This window comes from Chrysemys picta, chromosome 6, assembly GCF_011386835.1.
Source record: "Chrysemys picta bellii isolate R12L10 chromosome 6, ASM1138683v2, whole genome shotgun sequence".
Lineage (NCBI taxonomy): Eukaryota > Metazoa > Chordata > Testudines > Emydidae > Chrysemys > Chrysemys picta.
Window position 1 is genome coordinate 26,087,650 of NC_088796.1, and position 22,043 is coordinate 26,109,692.

At 40.1% G+C, this 22,043-nt stretch overlaps 1 protein-coding gene across 17 annotated transcripts in view; it reads right to left on the reverse strand.

Annotated features, from left to right (window-relative positions):
* CPLANE1 (ciliogenesis and planar polarity effector complex subunit 1) overlaps window positions 1-22,043 on the reverse strand; it is a 183,362-nt gene that overhangs the window by 117,526 nt on the left and 43,793 nt on the right. For all 17 annotated transcript variants that reach the window (XR_010588771.1, XR_010588770.1, XR_010588767.1 and 14 more), the window contains 10 exons: window positions 17,652-17,813; window positions 15,812-16,575; window positions 14,985-15,196; window positions 13,704-13,784; window positions 9,202-9,366; window positions 8,125-8,298; window positions 5,318-5,543; window positions 4,861-5,000; window positions 2,448-2,665; window positions 594-758 (listed from right to left, as the gene is read on the reverse strand). Coding sequence is in view for 11 of the 17 variants with exons in the window: in XM_065550010.1 (XP_065406082.1) it covers window positions 594-758; window positions 2,448-2,665; window positions 4,861-5,000; window positions 5,318-5,543; window positions 8,125-8,298; window positions 9,202-9,366; window positions 13,704-13,784; window positions 14,985-15,196; window positions 15,812-16,575; window positions 17,652-17,813 (2,307 nt within the window). In the remaining 6 variants the exon portion in view is untranslated. The remainder of the gene's footprint in view (window positions 1-593; window positions 759-2,447; window positions 2,666-4,860; window positions 5,001-5,317; window positions 5,544-8,124; window positions 8,299-9,201; window positions 9,367-13,703; window positions 13,785-14,984; window positions 15,197-15,811; window positions 16,576-17,651; window positions 17,814-22,043) is intronic.

Genomic DNA, 22,043 nt, shown 5'->3' on the forward strand with positions numbered 1-22,043 from the left:
ATTAGCAGGGTGATGGAACTTTAGTATAACTACTGTATAAAACAGCTAAGAAAAACCTGAGTTGTTCTGTTTCAAAACCTTTATCATTATAGTATAAGGCTTAATTTTAAGTCAATTAAATTTAAATAGTTGACATTAAAAGTCTTATTACATGTGTACTTTGTGCTCTAGATAGCTGAAAATTTGCAGCCAGTTGCCAATCAATTATCATGGGAAACTTCTATGGCCTGTTATTCTGGAAATCAGATTAGATGATCATAAAGGTCCTTTCTGGCCTTGGAATCTCTCTGAATCCATAAGGTGTTAATAATTATTTCTAAAGCCCCAAGTGGTCTGGAACCCAATGGTCACTTCTTTCCCACCTCTAGTAATAGCACTAGTAATTTGTGAGGCAAAAACCTTGGAACCCCTATTTTTTAGGCTCCAGTTTCCTCTGGAGATTAAACTAATATAGACAGTAGCTATCCAAGACTGAGACCCTTATCAGACTAGGAAGGCCACAGAGTGGATGAGAGGATCTCCCTCAAAAGAGTCACCCTCTGTAATATTTACTACAGATAATGGAGTTAAAAGTAAACAAGTTTATCTTTTACCTTTTGCATTACTTTTCTTGCCCATTTCAGTTGTACAATATACCACTGTGCTACAGGGCAGGAACAACGAGCAGCCCGGAAGAGCAACAGAATTCGCTGAAGGACCCCAGACACCTTCTGACGATAATCTCTCTCAATTTTTAAAGGACAGTCATTGTAGTCTTTCTGCGAAATGCAAAGTTTAAGTACATGACAATAAGGCCAATAGTTTGGGAATCATAGAATCATAGAATATCAGGGTTGGAAGGGACCTCAGGAGGTCATCTAGTCCAACCCCCTGCTCAAAGCAGTGCCAATCCCCAACTAAATCATCCCAGCCAGGGCTTTGTCAAGTCGGGCCTTAAAAACCTCCAAGGAAGGAGACTCCACCACCTCCCTAGGTAACGCATTCCAGTGCTTCACCACCCTCCTAGTGAAATAGTGGTTCCTAATATCCAACCTGGACCTCCCCCACTGCAACTTGAGACCATTGCTCCTTGTTCTGTCAGCTGCCACCACTGAGAACAGCCGAGCTCCATCCTCTTTGGAACCCCCCTTCAGGTAGTTGAAGGCTGCTATCAAATCGCCCCTCATTCTTCTCTTCTGGAGACTAAACAATTCCAGTTCCCTCAGCCTCTCCTCATAAGTCATGTGCTCCAGACCCCTAATCATTTTTGTTGCCCTCCGCTGGACTCTTTCCAATTTTTCCACATCCTTCTTGTAGTGTGGGGCCCAAAACTGGACACAGTATTCCAGATGAGGCCTCACCAATGTCAAATAAAGGGGAATGATCACATTCCTCGATCTGCTGGCAATGCCCCTACTTATACAGCCCAAAATGCCGTTAGCCTTCTTGGCAACAAGAGCACACTGTTGACTCATATCCAGCTTCTCGTCCACTGTGACCCCTAGGTCCTTTTCTGCAGAATTGCTACCTAGCCATTCGGTCCCTAGTCTGTAGCAGTGCATGGGATTCTTCCGTCCTAAGTGCAGGACTCTGCACTTGTCCTTGTTGAACCTCATCAGGTTTTTTTTGGCCCAATCCTCTAATTTGTCTAGGTCCCTCTGTATCCGATCCCTACCCTCCAGTGTATCTACCACGCCTCCTAGTTTAGTGTCATCTGCAAACTTGCTGAGAGTGCAGTCCACACCATCCTCCACATCATTAATAAAGATATTAAACAAAACTGGCCCCAGGACCGACCCTTGGGGCACTCCACTTGAAACCGGCTGCCAACTAGACATGGAGCCATTGATCACTACCCGTTGAGCCCGACGATCTAGCCAGCTTTCTATCCACCTTACAGTCCATTCATCCAGCCCATACTTCTTTAACTTGGCGGAAGAATACTGTGGGAGACCGTATCAAAGGCTTTGCTGAAGTGAAGGAATAACACATCCACTGCTTTCCCCTCATCCACAGAGCCAGTTATCTCATCATAGACGGCAATTAGGTTAGTCAGGCACGACTTCCCCTTGGTGAATCCATGCTGACTGTTCCTGATCACTTTCCTCTCCTCTAAGTGTTTCATAATTGATTCCTTGAGGACCTGCTCCATTATTTTTCCAGGGACTGAGGTGAGGCTGACTGGCCTGTAGTTCCCCGGATCCTCCTTCTTCACTTTTTTAAAGGGAGGATATAAAGAATAAAGGAACTGAGCTACACATGGAATTTCTGCTCTTCAGAACACTTCTCTTCTTCATCTTAAGAGCAGAGATTCCACAAAGTAGAAAGAAAAATTGAAAGGAGCTTTTCAAAGAGGCTTCTTGCTATTACGGTTCCACACAAGTAATTGGTGGAATTTTTTTTTAAAAGAAAAACTGAATTAGAAAGTTCAAACTAACATTCATGCAACTTCTACTAAATATGCTTACTTCACTGAGAGAAGCTGGTTGTGGACAGTATAATGGTGGTGCAGGAAGATATAGCCCATCAGGCACTAAACCACACAATTTTCTGGTGAGGTCTTTGGCAGAGTCTATCAAAAGTTGAAATGTCTCTGAGAGAATGTCTGCATCTGCCATAACAGCTGCTTTCAGTATTTCTTGCACTGAACCAAACAGGACATTTGCGTCTTCCTCTTCAATGGGATCTAAAAAATACCAAGAATTGAAACCGATACGGTAAATGCATCACTTGATGCAATGCTTTCTTCTGAAATTAATAAGCAGCATTACAGTATTTTACATTCATTTTTCCAGAATTTATGAATAACTCACATATTTACTTTCTTTAATATAAGATTTGAAAATATGTAGAGTTAAAAAACCTGCTTCTAATGCTTAATAATTAACTCTGGTTGTTTTTTGCTACTCAACATCTCCTACAAATCTGGATGTCTGGACTGCAGTCCTTTCTCTGCAGCTCATGGAGGTGGATCAGTGTTTTAGTGCTTAGATACTGCTAGACCAGGTGCCAGGTCTTGCCAAGGCTGTAGGCATCAGTTAAGCACTGAAATTCATAGCTGGAAACCAGACCAGCTCATCTGTATGCTAGTAGTGTTTAAGATAGATGTTAGACTTGTAAGGATGTGTTTAGACTCTATAAGATGCTTGTAAGTTGCTGCATGCATTAATCTTAACTTGCAATGGCTGTATCCCATGTTATAAGGTAACATGTAAATTTTGCTTTACAATTATAAAAATGCATGCTCTGAACTTCTGAATTGGCAGGAAGAGTGGTATCCCTGCCCACTAAGGAAGACCATCAAAACTAAGTGAGCCATGGTGAAGCAACAAGATTTAAAAAAATGGGTTAATAGACCTCTCACACCCAGAAAGGTGCAAGGAAGCTTGTCCCATCAACTTGAGTTCTGGAAGAGGAAAATACAGATTACATGAAAAATTTTCAGCTCTTTGCTGTTTGGACTCTCACAGGGCTGGAGCTAGGAAACAAAAGCAGAGATCCCTAGGGTCAACCTGGGTTAGCCCTAAAAGATATTCAGTGCTGACAATTTACTACAGCTCTGTCCCCTTTTCGAACAATAGACTAACTCGTGTGTGTGTGTATATGTTGCCTGTTTTAACCTTAATTTAATTCTCTCATTTCTTTTTCCTAGCTAACAAATACTTAGTTTACTACAGGATTGGCTACAAGTGTTGTCTTTGTTGTGAGATCTGGGGTACAAATTGACATGGGGTAAGTGACTGGTCTCTCGGGACTGGGAGCAATCTGAACGTTTTGTGATCTTTGGTGTAAATAACCATTTATCATTAAGCTTGCCTGGGTGGCAAGAAAGACTAGAGTGTCCAAGGGAACAGTCTGTGACTTCATGTTAAGACTATATAGTACTTCAGAAGTTCACATTTGTTACTGAGTTGATGAAATCTAATGACAGAACATGACACCCGTTTGGTATGTCCGCCCTGCTTTTCAACAGCCTGCCCTAAGGTTGGCACTCACGGTCATGAACCACTCCGAACAGCGTGAAAATGGTTAAGACAAAGAATACCGTAAATCACAAATGCAAACAAGGCCTTGAAATATGGACTTCACAAACCAGAGCAGAATAAGGGATATGGATAATTTTACTACAATGAGAATTTTTGGGACATTGAGCCAAGGGCAGTCTGATCTGGCCATGGGAGCCAACTTTGGAGCAGTGCAGAAAGACAACATTTTTTGTCTTGCTATAGGCTGAAGTAATACTTCAGTGTTCTGTAACTTTAGTGCCAATGCAATGATGCTTTCCAAACTGTTCATACATCCACATTTATTTCAATGTGTCTTATTTTTATTATACTCTAAAAATGTACATTTGCCAATAAAGTATTTTATAGTCAAACAAAACTTAAGTGAATATCTGATATGTCTAGATCGTCCTCCCCAAACAAGAAGGAAGATACAAGCCATCTTGGGCATGGGAAAAGCCAAAAGACCAACGGGACACTATGCAGTGTTGTTGTAGCCTTGTTGGTCCCAGGATATTAGAGAGACAAGTGGGTGAGGCAGTATCTTTTATTGGACCATCTGTTGGAGGGAGAGAGAGAGAGAGAGAGACTGACTTTTGAGAGCTTACAGAGACATGAAAAAGAACTCTGTGTAAGCTCAAAAGCTTGTCTCTCTCACCAACAGACCTTGGTCCAATAAAAGCTATTACCTCACACACCTAGTCTCTCTACAGGATTCTAGGCACTTACAGTAGCTATCTGCATATATGATGATAATAACTGTATCTTCATAATGCTAAAGACAAAACACTTTAAAAATAAGTGAATGCCTAGGATTTGTGGAATCAACTAGAACAAAGTTGACAGTAAATAGGATGAAACTATATTTTTAATATACCTGTAAATTGTTTATATTTAGTTCTTCCTTCATTTGATGTTTCAAAACTGACTGGCTGGCCCAAGAAAGACTGTAGTTTTTCCTGAAAAATTTGTGTTGGAGTCAAGTTCAAAGGCAGATGTAATTCCGTTTTCTCTGACCTGAAGGCATATCAAGAAACTATTAATTAATGACAAAATAAAAAAATCTGTGGAGAAACCAAGGAAATTCTGTGGAAACATCTTTTCCTTTTTCTGAAAAAAACAAACAAACAAAAACAAAAAAAACCTTCCACAGATAAAATTATTAATCTGAGGCACACTGGCTAAAATGCACATCTATTTAAATCTTGTATCTATTAACCTGGAAGTGTCTTAGAGGAAGAACACTACCTTCTCTGCTCAGTAAAATACTTGATAATACATAATCATGCATGATGATAATTCTGAGTTCCCTTATTTGAACAAGCATAACTCACCGTAAGTCACCACCACTTTGACAGTACAGATTATAGGCCACACCTATTGAAACAGACATTTTCCAGTCTCCAAGTTTGTGTGCTAGCCACACAGCCTCTGGAATCAGTCCACCCACAAAGAGCAAGTCAAGAGCATATTCAGCTGTCCATACAGAAGAAAGGTTCTGATCTCTAACAGCACTGGTGACCACAGAGTGCTGTAGTGGAACAACTCGAGGGAACCGGTCTATGAAAGGAAAATATGTTTTTAATAATGTTAATTACATACCCTACAGGTTAGTTAAAATAAATTCAGAGTTTATACTGTGGCATTTGATCACACCACCTTGTTGCATAACTGATTTTTTTAATTACCTTTATAACACTGTATATGATTTTTAAAGGATAATATGGGGCAGATACTCAGCTGGGGAAAGTTGTCATAGCTCCATTAAACTCAGAACTATGACAATTTTCACAAGCTGAGGATCTTCCCCATAGGCTTTCCTCTACTATCAAGTATGTTCTCCCTGTCTAGCACTTACAGATGGACAGAACAAGTTGCCTCTTAACCTTCTCTTTGCTGAGCTAAATTCAATGCCCAAAATCATCGTTAACAGAGTTCAGGTTCACCAACAATGCCTTGTATCCTTCCAAAATGTCGAGTACACCTATACTTAAGCCGCTAAAAACGAGAAAATAACTTAAGATACACACCAGCCCTACCACTGCAACTTTAACCCCTGAAGTAGACAAGAGCCATTGGGGACATACGGTAAGTACATTTCAGCCAGGGCTGCCCTATAATGAGCAGACATAAGGAATGACTACGTTAAGACATTTTATTTGGTGCAAAGTGTCCCATCGAAGTGTATTCTCTCATTCATTTCCATAGACTCCAACTGCCCAAAAGCGGCCGGAGGAGCGAGGGGGGGGGGGCGCAGGCTGGCGGCCCGCAGTGCGGCCAGCAGCCATGGGGGAGGCGGCGGGCATGGCCGGAGGAGCAGGGGGGTGCAGCATGGCGTCCGGCAGCCACGGCCGGAGGAACAAGGGGAGGGAGCCACAGGGGTGGCACGGCAGGGCCGGAGGAGCCATGGGGGGGGAGGGGCGGAGCGGCCGGAGGAGGAGCCAAGGGGGACGCCTTTTTTATGTTTGCTCCCCCTCCTCTTAGAAGCTGGCTACGCCACTGTTTGCCATAGCTCACTCTGTGATATGAAGAGAGGTACATCTGCACCCAAATGGACTGCTCATTTCTGTGCTGAGTTAGGTAGGTTGTGCAAGCCACAAGTCTAGCCTTGCCATGGAGATTTGTAGCATAAGGGAAAGGGGCTCTGCACAACCTGCAGCAGCATGGAAAGATTGCAGAAGTAGAAAGTTGCCCATTAATCTTAATTGGGTGTTTTCAGTCGAGGTGTTCAGAACACCATGTGGAGGTGAATACAGACTGACTCAACCTGACAGGTGTGAAGTGATCCATTCACCTCGTGGGGATGCTCTTCTCCCCACTCTCCCAAAGTCTACCCCAGCCTCTGTTGTGAAGTACCTATTTTTGAGACAAGGCATGTGAGCTTTACAGCAATGTGAATATAAAAATCAGCTCCTTATTGTGAGGGATGTGTCTGAAGAACTAATCCCCTGATCAAATGACTCCAAAGTAGCACCAAGAAGCATACCCCTGCAAATGTCATGGCATACCAGTACTCTAAATAATCTCACTATGCACATGACTTTTAGAACATTTTTAAAATTACAAGCTCATAATATAAGGAGCACGTGGTAGGATTACATTACCCTAATGTTGCTTACTAGAGCTTTTCATCTTCCCTTTAGTTAATTAAAACTATTTTCCTTGACAATACTTCCAAAGTAAAAACAGAGAATACGTGCGGATGTTAGGACACTTTGAAATATCAGCTCTTAAACCAGAAACTCTGCTCTCAGGGCAAAACTTCCAAAAGGAACCCTTGCAGAATGCAGGCAGAAAGCACCTAATGTGCAAACACACATTCCCAGAAAGCTGCCATGGGCAGGACCAAAACACACACTAGAAGATGCATTTTGGATTTAACAGCATGTCAGCTTGAGTCACCCAGTTACTCTAATGTCAGGCTGCTTGAAACATCACAGCTCACAACAGAGCCCCAGTCCTTTTGCACACGCACAAATTATTTTCTCAAGATACACTGCAGATTCAACTTATATCCTGAATAAATTTTAACATACTGCTTCTTTCCCGGAAAGGGTAGTGTGTATCAGACAATAGCTGAGATTTATCCTGAGTGGGTGATATCAATTTGAGGACAGGCAGCACCAAAGTTTGAACCCCAGATGTGTGTAAAAAAAGGCATTGTAAGAACCGTTCAATTTTGATGTCACATTATTATAGTTTTTAGGGAGAGCTGTATCTTGGGAATCCCTTGTTCAAACAACCTCAAATAAATTTGGATCGCTAACTACTCTGGATCCCCATGAGGCACAGCAATTTGCAAAACAATCCAAGTAAGTATGTGGATTATAGAATAAACTGAGAACACTTTGTACTATACTTTTTAACTATGACATGAAAGCTTAAATATTTAAACATGAAAATATTCTCAGCAATTACCACAGCTACAAAATATTTGTTTTGCTGGCACAAAAAATATTTGCAAAAATATCATAATAAAACCAAGTATAAAATTATCCTTAATACTATAATTATAAAAAATAAAAATCACACATCTAAAAACAGAGGACTTACCCCTTTAAGGTAAGGTAAGGCAACACTGACACACAAATCATAACACTGAATCAGAGCCAGTTAAAATATTTTTTGTTTAACGGAATACCTTGGTTGATGTGAAGTGGAGGCAGAATATCGACTTTATGTGGGGGAAGTATATAAAGCAGCTGATTAGTGAAGTAGGCAGCCATGAATCGTGCCATGGACTGTATTACTGCCATTGCAGCTTCAGGATGAACATCTCTTATCATCCACAATTCATATTGCGAATATTCAGCATCTAAGAGATAGATATCTAATTAAAATGTTTTTGACAATAACAAAAAATTGCTATAAAAATTGAGCGCTAGAACTGTTTAATTATACCCAACACAACTGTTTGCAGAGAACAAACAAACTGCGGCCCTACTCATTTCCCCTGACAACATTCCTGAGCCTTTTAAACAGAAAACATAGAAACCTCTTACTATTAATTACTAGTTAGTAACAATTCCCTTTGAAGATTTCTTACAACTATAAACTGGAGATGGGCCCAAACCACTAAGTTTAGATCCAGGACTGACTCTGAACTTTCCCAAAGTTTTGGTTATTCAGATCTAGGGCTTTGATTCAGCCCTTTATAAAGCAAGGGGCTCAGTCACAAAATTTGCATCCGTATAAGAATACAAATGTTTCCAAAGTTTGTGTGTTTGGATTTAGGATTGTGACCAACTGTGTCTCAACAGAAGTCTTTCCACAGACTTCAGTGATTTTGGACCAGGCTCTAAAAAAGGGTACTTAATCAACTCACACACAAACTATAAACTATACAATTAAAGCTGTCTTCCAAACACTCACTCTAATTATTACAGACTAGAAAGAAGTTCTTCAGTCAAATTTTTTTTAAGAGACAGAAATACTGATGATTCAGAAGTGGGGCATTAAGGAATTAGACGCTGAAGAATGGAAATAATTAAGGAACTCTCAGCTTCTGTGTCAGAGTTACACAGAAAACCCATTTTCCATCCCTTAAGAAAAGGATGTATTCAGTCTGCAGGGAGCTCTTAGAATTTTTAGAAGGGAATCATGGAGTTAAGTTCTTACAGGGGCATAAAAGTTAGACACCAGGTTATCTAAAGAATAACAACATACATTAGTAAACGGATTGGATTTTTTTTTTTTTTTTTTTACAAGATAAACATACCAGAAAAATCTTCTATCTGCCTTACAGACAGCTGAGATCGTCTTAGTATCTCTCTCACAAGATGATCGCTCAGCCCCTGAGCCTCAGTTAAGTTGTAGTGATACAGGTGGCAATATAATATAGCAAGGTAATACCTAGTTTGAAGAAACTGTGTCCTCTTTTCTCCTACATTACAAAAGGAAACAAATGCAGAATTGAATATTCAAAAGCAAAGGAAGATAAATATAGGTTAAGAGGGACACACACACACACACACACACCCCCACCAATCCAGGATGCAGAAAAACAAATGAGCATAAAAAAAGATTCAGAAAGGCTAAACATAGCAGATGCCCCTCACCTGAAATTGCCTCTATGTAAACATGATACCCCTAAGGATCCATAAGTTATAGAGGGAGCAGAACTGGAGGGCAGACATTCTACAAGATGAGATCCTATTGCAAGCCAGTGCATTATCAGTCAGAAACCTGCATGGGAGTTAATTCTCCTCCAAGTTCCACTTCTGCAGTTTATACACATTTCAAAAAAGGGGTTAGTGAGCAGTTGTGATGTTACAAAGGCAGCACAGCTCAAGTCAGACATGATGCCAGGAGAGGGTGCATAGAAAGCAGCAAGTAGAATGCAGCCACATTGTGCCTCAAGATCCACAAGGCTAAGACCTGACTTGTCTAGGTATCCTCAAATACCAACAAGGTTTCAAACATATCTCTCTTAGTGAAGATACATTTAGATCCTGTACTCTCTGAAATAACTAGTGATAAAATCAGGTGGCACCCTTTCTCCCTGAGCCTGTGTGGAAGGGCTAATGCAATAAAAATGAATATTCTGTGTCAGCTCCTCTATATTCTAAGCAGCCTACCTGTATGTATCCCTCCATCTTATTTCAGAAAATTTAACAACATTATTAGATCCATTCTATACAGTTTTGGTCAATGCCCGTGACTATCACTTAAAAAATTCCAGCTCCCTGTAGCCAAGGGAGGGTTTGGGCTCCCAGACCTACAAAATTACTTTTATGCTTTTAATATGTCACAGATGTTAAATTGGTTCCAGCATGATAAGGCCCTTATACGAACATGGGTGAAAACTGAATGAGTATTAATGTATCCAACTCCCTCTGTGGGCCTGCTTGGTTCCTCTTTCTTGTCCGATGGACAAAAATAAGGTGCCTACATTGGTGGCAGCACAAAGAGTATGGGTTATCCTAGCTAAGAGGTACCAACTTCACCCTTGCCATCACGCAAAAGCACATATCTGGGTAACCCAGACTTGCAAACTGGGGAAAAAAACACCTATAATTTGGAAGAACTGGCTGAGCATGGGTATCATATGTATTTCCCAATTGGTCAGTGATGAAAGCTTTTTCCCTTTTCTAACACTAAAACAACAATATGACCTGCCACACTCGGTGAGTGGCAGTGCTTACACCTAAAACATTTGCAATGTATCAGTTTGGTCTGTATACAGTAAGACTGCCGATAGCTCAGTGGTTTGAGCATTGACCTGTTAAACCCAGGGTTGAGAGTTCAATCCTTGAGGGGGCCACTTAGGGATCTGGGGCAAAATCAGTACTTGGTGCTGCTAGTGAAGGCAGGGGGCTGGACTCTATGACCTTTCGGGGTCCCTTCCACTTCTATGAGATAGGTATATCTCCATATTAAAGCTACTGGAAACCTTTGAAATACTTTATAAACTCCCCAGGCCCATGTCCTCTATGTATGCCTTACTAAGGAAGAGGAATTTGATTGGTCTGGAGTTCTCTGCAAAAGCATGGGGAGTTGTCACAGCCTTTCAAAGAACCCCAATGGCAGAGCATATTATAGAATGTTAAAAGTGCTTCTGTGGATCTCAGGCTATGCCTGACACAGCAAAAGATTCTATTCAAAACATATTGGACGCCATAAAGGTTGTGCAAAATGGGGGCCTTTCCTTTGATATTTGTTGGCACTGTAATAAAAAGAAAAAGGAATCCTGATGCATATACTGCGAGATTGTCCTATACAGAGCTATGGAAAAAAGTGGATATGAGTGAGTGAAAACAGTGCTTGGCTTCAGCAACCAAACCTCAGCTGAAAATTATATCCTAGGTTATGTACTGGGTTTAAGTCCACTACAAAGATTTTGGTTCTTGAGAGCTGCAATGACTACCAAGCTCATGATTTTATAAAAATAGAGGAGTAAGCTTACGCTCAAAATAGAGCAGTGGAATTCAGACTGTCTGAGTTAGCAGAGAAAGAAAGAATGACTTATTGACACAAAGATCAATTATATGAATTCAAAGAAACGTGGGCACCATTTATTGATATAGTTGGATAAAGAATGCTGAGATATTGAATTTCAACCCAAGGACAAACACAAATTGCTGCACTGGAGAGTTTAAAGCAGCGCAGCTGCACTGGTGCAGCTGCACTGCTGTAGACTCTCTAGCATAGCCGCTCTAAGCCAACAGGAGAGAGTTCTCCTGTCTGCTTAATTACTCCAGCCCCAGCGAGTGGCAGAAGCTATGTCGGTGGGAGAAGCTCTCCTGCTCACATGGCACTGTCCACACCGGTGCTTGTGTCAATATAACTTATGTCACTTAGGGTGGTGATTTATTCACGCCCCTGTGCAACATGGGTTATTTCGACATAAGCTGTAGTGTAGGCATAGCCTTAGAAAGGAATAATCAATTATACAAATACAAAATTGGAAATGACTGCCTAGGAAGGAGTACTGCAGAAAAGAATCTGGGGGGATTATAGTGGATCACAAACAAAATGTAATACTGTTGCAAAAAAGAAAAAAAAGCGAACATCATTCTGGGGTATATTAGGAGTGTTGTAAACAAGACATGAAAAGTAATTCTTCCACTCTACTCAGCACTGATAAGGCATTAGTTAGAATAATGTATCCAGTTCTGGGCACCACACTTTGAGAAATATGTGGGCAAATTGGAGAAATCCCAGAAGAGAGCAACAAAAATTATTAAAGGTCTAGAAGACATGACCTACAAAGAAAGGGTGAGAAAAAAAAAAAGGGTTTGTTTAGCCTGGAGAAGACAAGACGGAAAGGGAACATGATGATAGTCTTTATCAAGAAGAGGCTCATTACTCTCTTGATAAATTGGAGGAGTGAAATCGTTCTCCTTATTCAGCAAGGACGGGACATGAAGTAATGAGCTTAAATTGCAGCAAGGGAGATTTAGGTTAAACATCAAGGAAAATTTTTTAACTGTAGTTAAGCACTGGAACAAATTAGCTAGGCAAATTGAGGCATCTCCATCATTGGAGGTTTTTAAGAACAGGTTAGACAAATACCTGTCAGGGATGGTTTAGATAATACTTAGTGCTGCCTCAGTACTGAGGACTGGACAAGTTGACCTATTGATGTCCCCTTACAGTCCTAACTTTCTATGATTCTATCATAGCTCAAATCATGTCAGACTTCCATTCCACCTGACCTCTCTGCTTTTTCCCCTCCCTCGTCCAACCCTACCCTCTCCTTTCCATTTTTGCCTATTTGTGTATGTCTTTTTACTATTATTATTATTATTATTAATATTTTATTTTTATATTTACCCCCACTCTAACATGTTATATCTCTGTAATACTGTCTGCCTTTGTATTATCTGGTCTTGAAGCTTTGACAAGTTGTAAAGTTGTGTAGCTGCATAATTTTATCGGATATCCTGTGAAATGTGCAGTATTTGGTGACAAATACAAGCTGTAAGTAGTTTACCTTTTTGCATTTTTATTTTTTTTTAGGAAAATTTAAAAAAAAATCATAAAACCTCCCATATAACCCCTGTCCACTCAGCATATCTGAGAACTACTCCTTCTCCTAAGACATGAGTGGCTGTCCTCAAAAGGTAGCCATGTAAAGATTCTGGAGTACTTCTTTCCTCCTTCCTAACTCTCTATAAATACACCAGGAGTGAACACCAGGGGAGGAGAAGAGCTATTTCATCTAGAGGACAGTGCTGCTACAAGAACAAGTGGGTATAAATGGGCCATACATAAATTTAAGCTGGAAATTAGAAGGAGGTTTCCAACCATCCGAAGAATGTGTTTTGGAACAGCCTTCCAATAGGATTAGTAGGGGCAACCTAACTAGTTTTAAGCTGGAGCTTGATAAGTTTATGAATAGTATTATCCAAGAGGGTTATCTGCAATTCTGGGAACTGGACTCAATGAACCAGGAAGTCCATTCCAGATAGTCTACTTGCTCACCAAATGGATTTTCAGCTAGAATTTTTTTATTTAAAACAAAACAAATTCCTCCTTTAACTTTACAACTTCTGTAATAATTGTCCTTTGGTTTTTCAAATGTATTTAAAAAGTCTTCTGGACTCAATTTTTATTCCTGAGCAAATTTTGATTTCAAGATAGCAGCTCTGAAAAAAATCTTTTACAAATATGCTAACAGCATGTTAACTACAGCAGAGAAGTATGAACAGCGTTGCCAGAATATTGTGCAAACATCTGAAAACTGAAAAGATGAACACTGCACCATTTTTCCCTTGCCTTTTGCTTTGGTTTCTTGAAGAGCCCTCTTCCACAGATCCACAGATTCTTCGTATGAGCCTAAAAGAAACTGCTCCTCACCTTTAAAAAAAAATACATCAACAAAATTACAAGGTATTCACATCTTTTCACACATACAAACACATAAATCTATATCTGTTTCTATTTCAGTTCAAATCTTTGCCTGTTATTAAATACATGATTTTTAAACACCATATCAGAGAAGCTGTCATAAATGATAGCACAATTCCACAGCAGCTACTACATGTGCAAATTTCTCAATCTCTGGAAAACCACTCTTATTCCAGCCAAATGACACTTTGGTGGCAGGGGCGAAAATAATAATTCTGAACTACAGACTTTTCTGGGTAAACATTTTTGACTGCTAATTCACTATTAAAGTGGAATTAAAATTGGTTACAACCTCTTGCCACAAAGCTTTCATAAACTTTCACTTTTTAGCAGACTAACAGTAAATTCAGAAATACTAAGTGTAATCAAAAACTTTATGGTTCAAAAACGTATCATTTTATTCATGGTGATAAGCATTTCCTGTTACTTTTTCAACTTTCACATCACCTTCTTTGTTGTTTTAGTAATAAATAATAATAGCTCAAATTTATATAATAGTCCCTTTCATTCCAAAAGGCAAATCTCCCAATGAAATCAACTGGATTTTGCCTGCATGAGAACGATAGCGCCCTATTTACACATCATTGAAATGTTGTGGGGTAATTGGTGGAAGCCAAGTGAACAACCAGCATAACAACGGGAGGATGGAACCTTTTTGCCAAAGACAACCATAATCAGCAAACTCCTACTCTGGGGGAAAGTGGCATGGAACTTTGAAAACAAATCGATGTTTGTAAGGTCTCAGCTGAGAAACAAATATACAGTGAAGTGCCCAGAACTCCATTTATCTACCTCAGAAGAGACAAAGCTGTCTCAACCTTGTCAGGATTCAGATTTGTGATACTAGGATGCCTATATATTTCAAACTTGATTCAGCAAACTGAAGTCAATGGAGTTTTTCCATTGAGTTCAACGGGTTTTGGATGAAGCCTGTTTAAGCCACTAAACCATACGCAGAAATACTATTAGCCATAAAATATTAAGATGCTTTAGTTGTGAGTCCTCAGAAGTTTGATGAATTCCTACTATAACTATCTCAGCAAATAAATTACAGATCAAGTCAGTTATTAATTACAAATAAGTTGTACCTAATCTAATATTCAGTCCATACAACTGTCATCTGATTACAGTTCCTTCCAATGTACTAACCAATCACAGAATTGAGCTTCCGGGTTTGTTCCAAGGTCTCTCCTGAAGACTGCAGGACTGCCTGTATATGACCCAGAAGTTGTGCAACAATGGATTCTTCATGTGCAATCTTCATTTCAGTTAATGACTTGCCATCCTTAGATATTTTTCTGTTTAGCTGAGTCTGATACTGAAGCACTTGTTTATATAATAACCGCCACAATATCATCAACCTGCAGATCAAAAAGTAGTATATTATCACTGACAAAAAATACAGGTTAGTTGAAACAGAGGGATAATTCTGTCTTATTCCTCAAACTTACTTGTTACTTTGTATATTATATTACAGCTAAAGTAATATTTTCTTCAATATTTCCACCATAATTTGATTTTCAGCTCTATATTTCACCAATTATATTTATAATTTTTTCATTAATATTTTCATCTATTTTCTTGGATAGTCTTAAGAACCATATTTTATGCTATTGTTTTTCTTTTGTCTACTAAATTTATTATTGTACAGAATGTTTATTAATAATTTACAGCTTTTAGTGTTTAGAAGAATCACCCTAACTCATGTACCCAGGTGTTGCTCCCACACTGTTATTTGTTTTATTGAACTTAGTACAAACATAACAGTACCTTTGTCAAATAAACAAATATATGACACTGTATTTCACTCTAATAGCATGGAATTACTATGCCTGCTTCAATAAATTACCACAATTTTTTCAGAGTACAAAGTGGAGATTATATAAAATGCTGCTGTAATTCTTCTCTAACAAAACAATGAGAAAGTAATTAAATCCAGTTTTTAAAAAGTTTTTAATGCACATTAACAATCATACCTGTTTTCTGGCTTTTCACCAAGTTTTACTGCCTGAGGAGGTATCTTAACCAGAGAATTCAGTGAGCAAAATTTCTGAGCACTGCTCCCATCAAGAACTTGAAAAATAGGCACAACCAGGGAGTCAAGCTCTACAGCACTGTTAACATCAGAGGATGCAGACATTATTTCATAACAAGGTGTGAACTTCCCATTTAGACTATGTGCAACCATCTTCAGCAAACAGAAGCACCCCAAAAGGTATTCTGAGAACAACTGATCTTGGTGCTGAATAAGCATCAGTTTTACAGTCTGTGATGTCAGCTTTACCAAATGCCCAACTGTCTGTCTGTCTCTCACATCCCAGTACAGGACAGTTAAACACTGCTGAAAATGTTTTAAGATAGCATGCATCCATAGCTTATATTTTTCAGACTTGTTTAAAAATGCATCATGGGTTAGTAAAGGGCTTTTAATGAACTGGAGAATGTTGAAAAGGTGGGTAATGCAACCTATTGTGTAATTCAACAGCATATCTTTTTCTTGCACATTTTTTGAAATCCCTATCCCCCAGGCTGCAAGAAGGTTTTTCTGAATTGAATTTAGTTCCGTAGATAGATCATCTTTTGCATCAGTATCATCTTTTGCATGAACAGTGTCAAACATTGATGCAAATTCCAACCGGCCTTGATCAGCTTTACTGAAAAATGAATTTGGTCCCTGGCTGCAGAAAGTAGAAGAGTTATTTTGAAACTGCTTGTCATCATCAGATTTGTCTTCATAATCCTAAATCAAAGGGAAAAAACATATGTAATCTGATTTGTATCTATTTTCCTGAAAGCAAGTCTAGTGAAAGAGGCACAGTGAAGATTAACAGGCCTTATATATGAAACCTCTATCCATTCTAAACCATCTAACATTCAAAAAGCAATTAGCATAGAGTGTGTATCTAGAGTAAAAAGCAACAGAGGGTCCTGTGGCACCTTTGAGACTAACAGAAGTACTGGGAGCATAAGCTTTCGTGGATAAGAACCTCACTTCTTGCATCTGAAGAAGTGAGGTTCTTACCCACGAAAGCTTAGAAGTACTGGGAGCATAAGCTTTCGTGGATAAGAACCTCACTTCTTGCATCTGAAGAAGTGAGGTTCTTACCCACGAAAGCTTATGCTCCCAGTACTTCTGTTAGTCTCAAAGGTGCCACAGGACCCTCTGTTGCTTTTTACAGATTCAGACTAACACGGCTACCCCTCTGATACTATCTAGAGTAGAGTCTGTGGACTCTACTCCCCACACCATTTGCTGCCCCAAATAGTAAGGCTCAGAATGTGGGTAAAGGGGAATTTGCTTCTACAGAAGAGATCTTCAAAAGCAAAGTACACAGCAGATTTGAAAGGCTGCATGGCGAGTTTGACACACAGCCATTCTTCCTAAAGAGATGTTAAGATTTATGAGGTAGACAAATAGCAATACATGTCAAAGCTTAAAACTCAGGATTCTGAATAGCAACAGAAAGTGACTTAACAACCTGTATATTATTAGCATGCATTTTTGGAAAAGTAAATTAATTTCTGAAAAAATCATTTATTTTAAGATGATGTTTGAAAACCATTAACATCCTGCTAAAATGACTGATAAGAAAATCAGTGCATTTTCTAGAACCTATAAGCCAAAATAAAATTAAAATTCTTCCTAAGAATTTGTTTAATGTAAAATCATTTAAGCAAATTTAGTAAGAGTATAATATTCAGAATATGACTTAAAATAGAGCTCAGGATAATTAGATTTTTTTTCCATATTCAGAATTGCCTAAATTAGATCAGATGCATTAATTATACAGTAAATAGAAAAGTGCTGTTAAATACCTGTAAATCTGCTGCTTTCTCACTCAGTTCTGCTGTTTCTTCTTCTTGCAGAAGAAGAAATTTTGGAATGGTAGAAAGGGTAGAATTTTGGTTTCGATGTTGTTTCAATAGGCTAGCTTTTAAAGAAGACAAGGATCGCAACTGCAGCCTTTTCCCTTTAGACTGTAAAAGACAAAAGTAAGAGAAACTACTTTCATATTATTACGTATTTGTCTGTCTCTGGTAACACCCACAACATGATAGATACTTTCCAAACATAAAAGAAATTATTCCTGACCTAATGAATTTACAATCCGAGAATCAAACAGGCAAATACACAAAGGACTAGGGGAAAGAGGCATATCCTAAATAGACTGGAGACGGTATCTGGCAACGTCTTCAAAATGCAATGTTGTAACAACACCAGCCAATTGGTTTTTTCCCCTACATATCATGGCAGAAGTGGGTCTTCAGGAGGGATTTGAATGCATGGAAGTAACAGACTGACAGACTTAGTATGGATAGTCTATGCATACAAGGCAGTGGAGAAGAAGGTGCAGAAATGATTGTGGGAGAAGTGGACCATCACAGATCATTGTGCGGGCTATGCCTTGTACCCCTCCACAATCCCTCATTCCTAGTGATAGAACTGTGGCTCCGCTTCACTCAAAGGAGACTCCTGCAATTCTGTCACTCGGACTGTATACCTAGGCTTCAGCAGGGCCTATTTTGCTTGGCTTCTTGTACAAGTCTTCTCTCAGGAGCTCTAACAAGAAAATATATGCAATGACTCAGCTCAAGCTCTTCAAAATGAAGTATTATTTATTAGCCAACAGGAACACAGTATTCAGAGAAATGGATTACAATAACGAAGAAGGCTTAAACATATGACTATTAACCAAACTTCATTCTTTCCTTGTAAGTTGTGGGTGAGATCCACTCAGCCTAGACGTTCCTACTCTTGGGCTGAGACAGATAGTCAGCCAGTGCAGCATTCTCTCAGTCTCTCTCTGTCAGAGACTAACCTCCACCGCTTCCTCTCTAGGCAGGGGTCTTTAATGGATTAGAGTCTCTTTGATCCTAAGTATCAGAGGGGTAGCCGTGTTAGTCTGAATCTGTAAAAAGCAACAGAGGGTCCTGTGGCACCTTTAAGACTAACAGAAGTATTGGGAGCATAAGCTTTCGTAGGTAAGAATTTGGTAATTCTACAGGCCACTTTCCTCAGATCCCACTGAGGAATACACTAAGAAACTGCACCATCTACTCAGGACACTCCCTACACTAACACAGGAACAAATCAACATACCCTTAGAGCCCCGACCGGGGTTATTCTATCTACTACCCAAGATCCACAAACCTGGAAATCCTGGACGCCCCATCATCTCGGGTATTGGCACGCTCACTGAAGGACTGTCTGGATATGTGGACTCCCTACTCAGACACTACGACACCAGCACTCCCAGCTATCTCCGTGACACCACAGATTTCCTGAGAAAACTACAATGCATTGGTGACCTCCCAGAAAACACCATCCTAGCCACCATGGATGTAGAGGCTCTCTACACAAACATCCCACATACAGATGGAATACAAGCTGTCAGGAACAGTATCCCTGATGATGACACAGCACAACTTGTTGCTGAGCTCTGTGACTTTATCCTCACGCACAATTATTTCAAATTTGGTGACAATATATACCTCCAGACCAGTGGCACCGCTATGGGCACCCGCATGGCCCCACAATATGCCAACATTTTTATGGCTGACCTGGAACAACGCTTCCTCAGCTCTCGTCCACTCATGCCCCTTCTCTACCCACGCTACATTGATGACATCTTCATCATCTGGACCCATGGGAAGGAGACCTTAGAAGAATTCCACCATGATTTCAACAGCTTCCACCCCACCATCAACCTCAGCCTGGACCAATCTACACGGGAGGTCCACTTCCTAGACACCACAGTACAAATAAGCGATGGCCACATTACCACCACCCTATACCGAAAACCCACCGACCGCTACGCCTACCTTCATGCCTCCAGCTTCCACCCCGGACACACCACACGATCCATCATCTACAGCCAAGCGCTGAGGTACAACCGCATCTGCTCCAACCCCTCAGACAGAGACCAACACCTACAAGATCTTCACCAAGCATTCTCAAAACTACGATACCCACACAAGGAAAGAAAGAAACAAATCAACAGAGCCAGACGTGTACCCAGAAGCCTCCTGCAACAAGACAGGCCCAAAAAAGAAACCAACAGAACTCCACTGGCCACTACCTACAGTCCTCAGCTTAAACCTCTCCAACGCATCATCAGTGATCTACAACCCATCCTGGACAATGATCCCTCACTTTCACAGACCTTGGGAGGCAGGCCAGTCCTCGCCCACAGACAACCCGCCAATCTTAAGCATATTCTCACCAGCAACCACACACCGCACCATAACAACTCTAACTCAGGAACCAACCCATGCAACAAACCTCGATGCCAACTCTGCCCACATATCTACACCAGCAACACCATCACAGGACCTAACCAGATCAGCTACAACATCACCGGCTCATTCACCTGCACGTCCACCAATGTTATATATGCCATTATGTGCCAGCAATGCCCCTCTGCTATGTACATTGGCCAAACTGGACAGTCACTACGCAAGAGGATAAATGGACACAAGTCAGATATCAGGAATGGCAATATACAAAAACCTGTAAGAGAACAGTTCAACCTCCCTGGCCACAAAATAGCAGATGTAAAGGTAGCCATCTTATAGCAAAAAAAACTTCAGGACCAGACTCCAAAGAGAAACTGCTGAGCTCCAGTTCATTTGCAAATTTGACACCATCAGATCAGGATTAAACAAAGACTGTGAATGGCTATCCAACTACAGAAGCAGTTTCTCCTCCCTTGGTGTTCACACTTCAGCTGCTAGCAGAGCACCTCACCCTCCCTGACTGAACTAACCTCGTTATCTCCATACTGATTTATACCTGCCTCTGGAAATTTCCATTACTTGCATCTGAAGAAGTGAGGTTCTTACCCACGAAAGTTTATGCTCCCAATACTTCTGTTAGTCTTAAAGATGCCCCAGGACCCTCTGTTGCTTCTTTGATCCTAGACTCAAGCCTGGGAAAATAAACCCGCTCGTCTGCCTTGGGCCAGGCAGATGAGGATTTCCCATTTAATAGCTCCCCCACAGTTCTGTTGAAGACCCTTGATATTCCCTCTGGAGGGATCCCATCTCTGTCATTGTTTCATTTCCTGTTTTGATTAAATCCATGCAGTCATACAGAATAATATCAAATAGATAAACTGAGACACATGTAATTCTCCTAGAAATAATACAGAAGTCTCCCGCATTCTCCACATAGACAAACACCTGTGGGAGAAGTAGTGTGTCAAGGCTGCCATCCCTAGCAGTGCGGATGAGACAGGGGGCAATGAAAAAAAGAGACAAGGACTAGTATGCTGGGAAGGTCAAGGTTATGTAGGCACCTGGATGGCATGGGGGAAAAAAAGCTTGAATTTCATGTAATATAGGAGGAGCTGCCAGTGGAGGAATTCAAAGAGATGGACAACATGGTTAGAATAACAAGTAAAGAAACCAATCTGGTAATTGTATTTTCTAAATACTGGAGGTATCACGAAGTCTGAGGGGAGGAAGATGTTACAATAATCAAGATGGAAGATCATCAGATAGCCTGAACAGATGTTTTAGTTGTAGGGATAGAAGGAAGAGATCAGATCCCTGGAACAGCTCGCATAAGTGGGAAAATGGAGAATAAGTGATCAAAGTTGATCTTCAGATTCTAGGCCTTACCCTGCAGCTATGATGTAGGGTGTTTTTGATTTTTTTTTTTTTTTTTTTTTTAAGTTTTTAAGATCTCAAATAAGGGCTCTACTTCTGATTCACTTCTTTTAATATGTGTTTTCCTATTCAACAAATGTAAACTGAAATACCAAAAAAAAAAACCCTTGACAATTATAAGGTCACAGTAACGTAATACTTTTCTTTCTATGCCTCTATATGGTTTTGCGTGCGGTGTGTTAATAAATCTGGACATATCTATACCCTGACTGATATGTTCTTGCTCATTAGCACTGGGAAATTTTACGTCCAGGCTGACTGCTCTTCCAACTAGCTTGCTTATAACTTCATCTCCCTGCTAGATATTCTCAGTTTATCAAACCACAATGAACCTATACCACCACATATTAAACTTAATTTAATTTCAAACTCCTCTTCTCTTCCCACCCCCAAATCCGTCAGTAATCATTCTCTCATCCTATTTGATTTTGTTCTTCCTAAACTGGTAACAACTGTCCTCTTCATTCACTAACATACATGGTGCCCTTAGTCCTCTTTCAAAGAATCTTTCTCCTCTTGATCTCTCAGTTGATCCCA